The following is a 12,017-nucleotide window of genomic DNA, read 5'->3' as shown; positions in this document are numbered from 1 at the left end:
GGGTGTAGGATTGTATTAATGTGCCGGGATCACTGGGCGGCGCGGACCCGGTGGGCCGAAGAGCCTGTTTCCGCACTGTATCTCTAAACTAAACTAAATCCCATAAACGTGAAGGTTTGTATGTTAATTGGCCTCTATAAATTGCCCTTAGTGTGCTGGGAGTGGATGAGAAAGTAGGATTATGTACAACAGGTGTGAACAGGTGATCGATTGTCAGCTTGGACTTGGTGGGCCGAAGAGCCTGATTCCGTGCTATATCTATCAATGATTCGGTAACTTGCTACTTACATGTAGGGTTGAACCAATTTTAGTATACTGTAGATAGACACAAAAAGGTGGAGTAACTCAGCAGGACAAGCAGCATCTCTGGAGAGAAGGAATGGGTGACGTATCGGGTCGAGACCCTTCTTCAGTATACTGTGTTGACTACGTACAATGTTACTTCCTCTGTATTAGGAAGGCCAAATGTAGATTGGATAATCGTCTTTAGTTTAGTTTTAGTTTAGAGATATAGCGTGGAAACAGGCCCTTCGGCCCACCAATGCTCCGACCAGCGATCCCCATACACTCGCACAATCCTACACACAAGGGTTTATTTACAATCTTTGCCAAGGCCAATTAACCTACAAACCTGTACATCTTTGGAGTGTGGGAGGAAACCGAAGCACCCGATGAAAACCCACACGGTCACAGGGAGAACGTACAGTCTCAATACAGACAGCACCTGTGGTCAGGATCGAACCTGGGTCTCTAGCAACTTAACTCAACCACTGTGCCACCCTTTATAGAACATCTCCATTCAACTTGCTATTGAGAACATCTCTTTTCAAAACTGCTCGAATGAGGCTCATCTGAAACTTGAGAAACACCACTGACCTTTTTATTTGGTGGTTCATAAAGCTCAATATATCAAATTATAATGACCACTCCAGTTTTGTTTTTGATGGTGGCTTTGATAATAATTCAGCTCTTCTGATTTATAACTGCTCTTAACTCAACAATTGTTTCTTGAACAGTGCCATTCATCTTGCATAATTATTTTCTTTGTTACTTAATTACATAAGTTATAGGAGCAGAATTAAGCCATTCGGCCCATCAGGCCTTCTGCTCTTTCCCTCTCAACCAAATTCTCCTGCCTTCTCACCATAACGCTGATACTTCTTCACCGTCTTTCTCTGTCTCTGATAAACTTTCAACTTTTCACAACCTGAAACATAAGCTGTGTGAAGACACTGGAGACTGCAGATGTTGGAATTTTGAACAAAACACAAAGTGCTGGATCAGTGGTTCAGGCAGCATCTCTGGAGTACCTGGATAGGTGATGTTTTGCTCCAGGACCCTTCTTCAGACTCAGTGGGTCAAGCAGCATCTGGGGAGGGACAGATTCATAATTTCTGTTCTTTTCTTCATAGATGCTCCAGATCAGCTTTTCTTTTAGATTTCAAATGGCCATCACCTTCAATGTGTTAGTTTGTACTCTGTACATGATCACTTTCAGGAATTGTGTAACGTTCTTTTTCCCCAGTTACAAATATTCTGGGTAGAAACCACACAGGCTCAGCGCTCATTAAATTTATCTTTGAAGTAAAAGGAAATTACTAATTCATATTAATATGCTTCATGAAGATTTCTGCTTTAATTTCCCACCAAAGAACTGCAGTATATTTCTGCTCTAGCTTCACTTGACAATAAGTGGTATATTATTGAACCGTTGCATGCTATCGAAAACTCTGGGGAGCATGCATTCGACAATATTGTAACCCAGCTGTGAGTTTCAGCTTAACCTGGTCATTGTCTGTCTCTGCCCCTTCTTTACTTTCCTTCCACTCTCTCTTTCCCTTCCTCTCGCCCTCTTTCCTCCCCTCTCTTTTCTTTTCTCTCACGCTCTCCCTTTCTTTTCCTTAGTTTAGTTTAGAGATCCAGTCTGGAAACAGGCCCTTGGGCCCACTGAGTCTGTGTCAATAACGATCACTCGTACACTAGTCCTCTGGGCAATTTACAGAAGCCAATTAGCCTACAAACCTGCACGTCTTCGGAATGCAGGAGGAAACTGGGGCACCCGGAGAAAACCCACGCGGTCATAGTGAGAGCGTACAAACTCCGTGCAGGCAGCATCCGTTGTCAGGATGGAACCTGGGTCTCTGGCGCAGTGAGCAGCAACTCTACCACTGCTTCGCTGTGCCGCTTCTAACACTCACACTGTCGCACGCTGTCTCTTTCCTTTCTTCTCACTCTCTCCTTTTCTCTCACACTCCTTTCCTTTCTCTCCTTTCCTCTCACACTTTTGCTTCCATTCCTCCCTCACTCTCTCTCTTTCCTGGCTTCTCACTCTCCTTTCCTCTCAGTTTTGTTTCACTTCCTCCCACCACCACCCTATTCCCCCCCCCCCCCCCCCCCCCCCCCCCCCCTCCTCCGACACTTTCCAACCTGTGATGTCACTTTCAGGGATCTTAACTCCCAATTTGGATAAATCTTCTAAGCAAACAGAACAATTCAGTAGGATTATCTTCAAACAAGGCTGCATTAGTTTAGCTTAGTTTAGAAATAAAGCATGGAAACAGGCCATTCGGCCCACTGAGTCCGCACCGATCAACGATCCCCGCATATTAACACTACCTTGGATATATTATGGACAATTTTATATTTATACATTTATATCGCCAATTAACCTACAAACCTGTACATCTTTCAAGTGTAGGAGGAAACTGAAGATCTCGGAGAAAATCCATGCAGGTCATGGGAAGAACAAAAAAACTCCGTACAGACAAGCACCCGTAGTTGGGATCGAACGCGGGTCTCTGGCGCTGTAAGGCAGTAGCTCTACCGCTACGCCCAAACAAAGTGTAATATGGAAAGGAGCATTCAATTAATAATTGCATAATTGTCAAGCATTAGTATGAATTGTCTTTTAACAATATCAATTAGTCAAGTCCAAGAACATTATCTCCAGAGCTTAATTTTTTATTTGTTTAGGATTATTATTGTCACGTGTACCGAGGAAAAGTGATAAGATTTGTTTTGCATGATATCCAAACCAATAAACAATAGGTGCAGGAGTAGGCCATTCGGCCCTTCGAGCCAGCACCGCCATTCAATGTGATCATGGCTGATCATCCCCAATCAGTACCCCGTTCTTGCCTTCTCCCCTTACCCCCTGACTCTGCTCAGGTAATACTATACATAACCAATCGAGTAACCAATCAGATAATAGTATACATAAATATAATCAAGTCAAACTCAAGTACAATAGGTAGAGAAAAAGGGGTCAAGAGTGTTTTATTGTCCTATGTGCCAAATCGAACAATGAAATTCTTACCTGCATCAGCACAACAGAATATGTAACATAGTACTCTATGAATAATACAATAAATGAAAACATTTTTAATACATATACATATATTTACACACACACACACACACACCAAACAAAACAATAATAGTGCAAAAAGACAAAAAAAGATACAGTTCTCAGCATTGTAGAGCACCCGTTCCTTGGACAAATTCTAATGTCTGCAATGGGGGTGAATCGGACAGTAGTCGAGCTTATGAAAGGATCATTCAGCCTGATAACAGAGGGAAAGCTGTTCCTGAGCCATAAACCATTCTAAAATTCCTTTTAAGCATTTCTTTTCCATGTTGAGTAATATCAAGTGTCCGCCACATGCTCATTTGATAAATTGGGGTAGTGTTTTATTATTGTGCTCACTGGGCTCCCACAATAGATTGGAAATGTAATGATTTATACCACTGGGCACTCTTGTCTCTGAAGTAACTTCATTTGATATTCTTTTGCAGTCTGAGCCAGAGGGATTCTCCCATTTCCACCTGTATGTGTGCGCTGCTTTCCTCATCAAATGGAGAAAAGAAATTTTGGATGAAGATGACTTTCAAGTAAGTAATTAAAGCCTGTTTAAGTACCACTATATATGTAAACACAAGGAACTGCAGATGCCTGTTTACAAAAAAGGCACAAGGTGCTGGATTATTAAGCAGGTCAGGCAACATTTCTGGAGAACATGGATAGACAACATTTTAGGCTGGGATCTTTCTTTAAATCGCTGTATATGGAATAATCTTAAATTACCTATACACGTCTATTTATTGACTGTCAATAGGTCTGTGTGAAGTTTGTACTCCATGTGACCATGTGGGTTTTCTCCAGGTACTCCAGTTTTCTCCCACACACTCACAGATGCAGGTTTGTAGGTTAATTGGCTTCTGTAAATTGTAAATTAGCCCTATTGTGAAGGATAATGTTAGTGTATGGAGTGCTCGCTGTTCGGTATGGACCTGGTAGGCCGAAGGGCCTGTTTGCACACTGTATGTCTAAATAATTGTCCTTGAAGAGAGAATGGTCTCAACCCGAAACATCACCTATCCATTATCTCCAGGGATGCTGCTTGACCCGCTGTGTCACTCCAGCACTTTGTGTCTTTTCTGAGCTTGGTCTGATGTTTTTCACAACTACCAACTCAACCATGTGAATGATAATTAAAATATAGTGTCTGCTAATCAATAGTACCATCAAAGTTTGTGATTAATGACACCTCCGTCATGATGTTACAGTTCTTGGTAATCTCGAAGTTCATGCATCCACCGTCCATTCAGACACATTGACGGATCATCAGACATCTACTTTGAATTAGGTTAGCACGTTGGCCATTTTAATGATATTAGAGTGAATTTCCTTGAAATACATGCATCAATAACTTCTCTGGAAATTATTTGTCAAGTGTTGGAGTTAAAAAAAAAAGCAGCTCCTGGATGTTGATTAAATGATTCAACATTAATCAACACAAGTGTCTTTTATTATCTACACACACCTGCCATAAATGAGTTACGACATAACAAATCTCCGAAGGTAAATCTCACTACATGCACCATTGATTGACGTTTATGAGTAAAAACACTTTTAAGCAAAGTTTCATGATAAATAAAAACTTATATATTTGCAGTAAGTTCTACTTTAATTATAGGTGGTCAATAATTTAAGGCATCATAAACAAAACCAAAGATTTATAGATGTCATATGAAGTTTCATAAGATCAGATCTCAAGACATAGCAGGCAGATTTAGACCATTCAGCCCATAGCTGATCTATTATTCCCTCTCAACCCCATTCTCCTCCCACGTATCTTTTGACACCCTTACTAATCAGGAATTTGTCAATCTGCTGTAAAAATACCCAATGACTTGGCAATGAGTTCTACTAGAAATATCCTCTCCACATTCACTCTATCTCAGCCTTTTATTATTATGTAGGTTGCGGATCACAAAAAGGAGGTTTAAATAGGAACATGGAGTCATACAGCACAGAAACGGGCTCATTGACCCAATCCATCCATGCCGGCCGAGTTACCCCATTTAAACTAGTCCCAGTTGCCCGCATTTAGACTGTATCCCACTAAACTTTTTATATTCCATGTACCTGCCTAAGTGCCTTTTCAATGCTGTTATAGTACCTGCCTCAATCAACTATCTCCTCTGGCAGTTCGTTTCGTACACCCATCACCTTCTGAGTGAAAAAGTTGCCCCTCAGATTCCTGTTAAATTTTGCTCCTCTCACCTTAAACATATATCTTCTTGTTTTTGATTCCCCTTCCCTTGCATTCACCCTATCAATTTCCCTTATTTATTTAAAATAAATGAAAAAGTTGCCCCTTGGGTAGCTATAAAATCTTACCCCTCTTACCTTACACATATGTTCTCTTGTTTTTGATTCACCTCTTATCCTCCCCTTATCCTCTTGCGCTCCAAGGGATAAAATCCAACTCGGCCCAACCTCTTCCCATAACGCAGGCTCGAAAATCCTGGCAACTTCCTCATGAATTATCTCTACTCTCTTTCCAGCTTAACAACATTCTTCCTCTAGCAAGGTGAGCACAATTGACCACCTGGTACACTGACCAAGTCTTTAGGGCTTGACTTGTGAAATTTACTTTATTTGCTACTTGCACCCTTTCCCTGTCTACCTGGAAAACCTTTCTCCACTGCTGCTGAAAATGTAAAATGTTTTTTCATTCTGTTTGCAGTCCGAGCCATGACATTCGTGTCAATTATTGATTCCATTTAATAGAAAACTCCAAATCGACTTTGTGAGAACATTGTCAGGGCTTTTACAAGCATGTATTGCTATTGTATCTCAAACAATTTAACATATTGTCATATCATTTAAACGTAATCCCATACTAGTCAATATAGTAGTCATGCATTGTTGAATTTCCTGTCAAAAATAACTATCCCGATAGAACACTAAATCCCAGAAACTTATATTGTAACAACTTTCCAATACCACTAATTAGATTTTCGCTGTGGCTGGTTGGTAAACAGTGTGACAATTTAACTTGTAATTTTGCCGGAAAGAGTTTGGAAAATTAAAGGAATGGGTGCTGTCTGTACGTTCTCCCCGTGCCCGCATGGGTTTCCCAGAAGTGCTCAGGTTTCCTCTCACACTCAAATGACATACAGGTTTGCAGGTTAATTTGGCTTTGGTAAAAATTGTAAATTTTGTTTATTGTGTAGAATAGTGCTGGGTGAAGGGGTGCTCGCTGGTCAACGTGGACTCGGTCGGACGTAGGGGCTGTTCCCGCACTGTATTTCTAAACTAAACTAAAACTACTGATTAAAGTCTACTGGTTTTGATCAGAATGGCCATTCCAATCAGCTGGGAGGCCATGATCTGCCAAAGAGACCTTCAATAGGAGCAGGGTTCAAGAACAACTAACCAGCAAGCTTGGACAACTCATTGATCAGTATAAGATCATGCCTTGTAATGTTACCCATATATCCCTGTTTGAATTGTGCAGATGCAGACATCTGTGTATAGAAACAGATATTAAATCTGTTTAAACTGAAGACGTGGTTTGGCCCGAAATGTTGCTTATTTCCTTCGCTCCATAGATGCTGCCTCACCCACTCAGTTTCTCCAGCATTTTTGTCTACCTTCGATTTTCCAGCATCTGCAGTTCCAGACTGACAATAAATTCATTACAAAATCTCACAAAGGGAAACTGATTAAATTAGTAAACCACTTCTGAACCGAACAACTGAAACCATTCCCAATGGAAGATTTCCATAAGAAAAGCCAGAATAATCTCAAGAGGGCCCGTTGTCAGAGAAAAATGGATGTGTTCTCAACAGGAGTTCCTTTTAATGAAAGAAAATTAATCGAACATTCTCCCTGATGTTTTAGATATGTCCAGTTAGATTCAAAAATCACACTCGGAAATTAATCTCATCTTGCCTGGGTCCCTGAATGTAACAATAAACAATTACTCAAATTGTAAATGTTTTACAAGGGCACTTTGGACTTGAGGAGCATGATTTGTGCTGAAAATACACAAAAAGCTGGAGTAACTCAGCGGGTGAGACAGCATCTCTGGAGAACAGGAAAAGGCGACGTTTTGGGTCAAGACCCTTCTTCAGACTGAGAGTCAGGGGAAAGGGAAACAAGATATATAGATGGTGATGTAGAGAGATATAGAACAAATGGATGAAAGATATGGGAAAAAATCGATGATAAAGGAAACAGGTCATTGTTGGCTGTGTGCTAGGTGAGAACAAAATCAGACGTTGAGACTCAGCAAGACGATTTTGAAGCTGATCTGACGGGTGGGGGAGGAATGGAGAGAGAGGGGATGCAAGTGTTACTTGAAGATAGATAAATCAATTATCACTGGGTTGAAAGCTACCCAAGCAAAACATGAGGTGTTTTCCCTCCAATTTGTGTTTGGCCTCACTCTGACAAAATAGGAAGCCTGGGACAGAAAGGTCAGTGTGGGAATGGGAAGGGGAGTTAACGTGTTTGTCGACTGGGTTCTGTTGACTTCTTTTGTCAAGCAATGCAACAGTGAGAAGTTGATGTGATGAGCTTACTTGTTCCTATTTAGAATCATAGAGTTATACAGCATGGAAGCAAGCACTTCGGCCCATCGTGTCCATGCCAACCAAGATGCCCCAGCGAAGCTAGTCCCATGTGACTGTATTTGCCCCTTATCCTCTAAACCGTTTCTGTCCATGTACCTGTCCAAGTGCTGTTATAGCCCTGCTTCAACTACCTCCTCTGGCAGCTCACCATCTGTGAGAGTGAAAAAGAGTGTGGTGGGTATATGGAACGAGCTGCCAGAAGTGATCGTTGAAGCAGTTACTATAATGACATTTAAATGACACTTTGACAGGGACATGGATAGGGAAGGTTTTACGGGATCTGGACCAAACACAGACAAATGCGACTAGCTTAGTTGGGGCACCTTGGTCAGCATGGACATGTTGAGCCAAAGGGCTTAGTTCTGTGCCATGTGACTAATTCTTTTGCTCTCTATTCTTCTTGCCTATGACGTGCACAACCTAAAGTTGTAGTACAACTTGTTCTATTTGATCTTATTTGATTGTGCACACCAGGTTGATTGCATTCGTCGAAACAGGTCGGACCACGTGCAGGTTGCAATCTCCCATCCCTCGCTATATTGATAGTCAAAGTGTTCCGTTCTATCGCTGAGCCCTGAAATATAATCGCTCTCCTCACCTCATTTTTAGTTATTTTTATTTGTAATATATTGAATGCATCATGGGTTGTATTGTTTTCATTTCCAAATACCTAAAATGGTGGATAATTTTTTTAATTATTACATTGTTTTCTCCTCCTAATGAACACTGATCACAACCTTCAAAAATGTGCAAAGTGTACGTATGAACATTTGAAGAGCTGTAACTTGCATGGCTGTGGACTAAGAGTTGAGAAGTAGGAATAAACTACAAATTATTTGATGTGACGATGGGGAGAGACTGAAAATCTCTGTTTCTATTGACTCTGGTACAATAGACTTAATGTACGTACGTTTATGCAGAACAACAGTCAACACAGGAAATATAACCGTGGAGAAAAAAAACAAAAATAGAATTTCGAGAAGGGACTTAAAAAAGCAGAATATTATTTTTTATTTCATGTTCGTAAGTCCTAGTAGGCCATTTGGCCCATCGAATCTATTACACCATTCAATCATGGATGATCTATCTTTCCCTCTCTACCCCATTACCCTGCCTTCTCCCCATAACCCTTGACACCCTTACTAATCAAGTATCTGTCAAGGTCTGCCTTAAAAATTCCCAATGATAAAAATTAATTAATTTATCAGATTCAGATTCAATTTTAATTGTCATTGTCAGTGTACAGTACAGAGACAACGAAATGCATTTAGCATCTCCCTTGAAGAGCGACATAGCAAACGATTTGAATTAAAAAAATTAAAATAAGAAATAAAAAAATAATAAGTGTCCGGGGGGGGGGGGGGGGGGGGTGATTGCAAGTCACCGAGGTACGTTGTTTAGTAGAGTGACAGCGGCCGGAAAGAAGCTGTTCCTCGACCTGCTGGTTCGGCAACGGAGAGACCTGTAGCGCCTCCCGGATGGTAGGAGGGTAAACAGTCCATGGTCGGGGTGAGAGCAGTCCTTGGCGATGCTGAGCGCCCTGCAAACATTTCTACTGTTCAGTTCTAAAGTACTTGGATCACTTCTTTGAAAACATTCCATTATTAACCTAAGCACCAATGCTGATGGCTATCTACTGGACTGGGTAAACATCAGATTATTCTGATCTTTTATGTGACAGGCATGCAGGTTTTTTTTTGTTTAGTTTAGAGATACAGCATGGATCGGGCCCTTCAGTCCACCAAATCTGCACCAACCAATGATCCCCGTACACCAGTTCTATCCTATATGCTGAGGACAATTTACAGAAGTCAATTAACCTGAAAACTGCACCACTGTGGAATTTGGGAGGAAACCAGAACATCCGGAGAAAACGCATATAAAAACATATAAGCTCCATACAGACAGCAGCCCTAGTCAGGATTGAACCTGGGTCTCTGACGCTCTAAGGCAGCAGGTCGACCGCTGCGCCGCTGATGCTGCCCCTGCACCACCTGTGAGCGATTTTGGAATTCTTATACAACTGCAGATACCCGAGAATCGCGGTCAGCTATTCACGCAAAGTTTGACCATTGGCTAGAAAATCCCAGCCATTGTGAATCAAGGACCACTAGAATTTGCTTAGTCTGACCAAGCTCATACCACACCTGGGTGCTGGCGAGAATAGGCAAGACTTCTAATAATCTGAAAAAGGTTTAGCTCCATAACTCAAAAGGCAAGGTATAAATCGATTATATAATATATTCATGATGAATTTACATTTATTTAACACCTCAGTAACTGCTAATTCTGAATGGCACTGTTGAAATACCTCTTAAGTAATTAGCAATTTCTAAAAGGAATAATTGAACTGCTGTGGATTCTAATTAGATGGTACTAATTTGCCATGGTTTTGCATGGTGAGTTTCGTGTACTAATTTTCCATAATTTTTCATGGAGACTCAATGATCCCTAATTAAAAATATTTGAAATGAATGCATAAAAATACGCAGAGAAGCTTAAGTGACATTTGTCTGTATAGAGTCATAGAGCTGTACAGAATGGAAACAGGCTCTTGGGCTCGACCTGTCCACCCAGAGTGCTGAACAGTTAGCATTCTGGTCTATTCCCCTTTATAAAACCAGAAGACATAGGAGCAGAATTAGGCCATTCGGCCCATATGTCTACCTTCCTGTAACCTTTGAACCCCTTACTAATCAAGAATCTATCAATTTCCGCTTTAAAAGTACCCAATAACTTGGCCTCCACAGCTGTCTGCGGCAATTAATTCCACAGATTCACCACCCTCTTGCTAAAAAAACATTCTTCAGTCTGAAGTAGGATCCCAACCTGAAAAATCACCTGTCCATATTCTCCACTGATGCTGCCTGACCCGCTGACTTATCCCAGCACTTTTGTGTCGATCTTTGCATTTGTCTTGATTTTGCCCATTTCAAGCTGAAATTTGTTTTCTTCATTTGAAGGGTCTACTGATGTTGTTGCAGAATCTACCGACAATCCACTGGGGTAATGAAGAAGTTGGTCTACTCTTAGCAGAAGCGTACAGACTTAAGTATATGTTTGCAGATGCTCCTAATCACTATAGACGATAAGTGGTTGGCAGAAACATTGAGAAGTGATTGAAACTCCTTGCGGTCATTCAATTCAAGATCACAGAAGCATTGTTGACTAAGACGGCAAAACTTTCAACTACTGTGAAAGTAATTTCTATTTACTTGAAGCTTTTCTTAAGCTACTGTTGTAATATACTAAGTCGGAGCAAGACTGAGATCTTACTTCAGTGTGCTCTTAATGATGCCTTGCTAAATCTTTGATACTAGGTTATACATAGTTCTTAATTGCAAAGGATTTAAAAGGCATTATAATGTGTTTCTGTACAATATTATCATGTATATGTCCTTAATTTGAACTACTGTGAGCTTATCCTGAGAAAATTAGTTTAAGCACTTGGGCTTAGTGTGCATAAGGCAGATTAGTTAATATTTACTCATTCTTAAGCACAGCTGACATCCAATTTGAAATATTTTTAATTGTGATTCTTTTAAGGATATAAATTTCCCTTCAGCTTCATTTTAACTTTACCAACAATTATTTGTGGTAAACTCTAGCCGATTTCATGAGGTGAAAGCATTTTAAATAATTTTGATTTCTACTAATTATCATTTTTATAAGCAAATTGTTTCACTTTAATGTAGAATTTGGGAAATTTGGAAAAAAAGTTTATTTTTCTTAAAAGACCTGCTTTACGATGAATGCTGTTATATTGAAAAAAAAAGCCAACTGTATTGCCAATAATGTTGAATTCAAAATATACTTAAGCCATTCAAGATTAAAATATGTTTCTCAGGTATATCCTTTTCATTTATGTGCCTTTTGACCTATTCTATTTATATAAAGTCGAGAAAATACTGCAATATTTTTTGCTTTGAAAAGTGTGAATGATGCGAAAGAACTTTTGAACACAACTTTTTTTCTCCTCTTGAACAGTTAATAATTTATAGATTCCAGAGTTCTATAAAAAAAAGTTTTTGTGCAACAAAAATATATATCCATATATATATCAATATTTTAAAATATATATAATATATGAG

General features: G+C 40.0%; 1 protein-coding gene across 2 annotated transcripts in view; it reads left to right on the top strand.

Annotated features, from left to right (window-relative positions):
• Positions 1-11,776, top strand: part of tbc1d22b (TBC1 domain family, member 22B) — a 203,253-nt gene extending 191,477 nt beyond the window's left edge. For both annotated transcript variants that reach the window (XM_055654616.1, XM_055654614.1), the window contains 2 exons: positions 3,796-3,891; positions 10,890-11,776. In XM_055654616.1, the coding sequence (XP_055510591.1) occupies positions 3,796-3,891; positions 10,890-11,018 (225 nt within the window). In that variant the 3' untranslated portion in view covers positions 11,019-11,776. The remainder of the gene's footprint in view (positions 1-3,795; positions 3,892-10,889) is intronic.
• The last annotated feature ends 241 nt before the right edge of the window (positions 11,777-12,017 follow it).

The sequence above is a fragment of the Leucoraja erinacea genome, chromosome 24 (genome assembly GCF_028641065.1).
Source record: "Leucoraja erinacea ecotype New England chromosome 24, Leri_hhj_1, whole genome shotgun sequence".
In the NCBI taxonomy this organism is placed as follows: domain Eukaryota; kingdom Metazoa; phylum Chordata; class Chondrichthyes; order Rajiformes; family Rajidae; genus Leucoraja; species Leucoraja erinaceus.
This window is presented reverse-complemented; position numbering and strand designations above follow the sequence as displayed.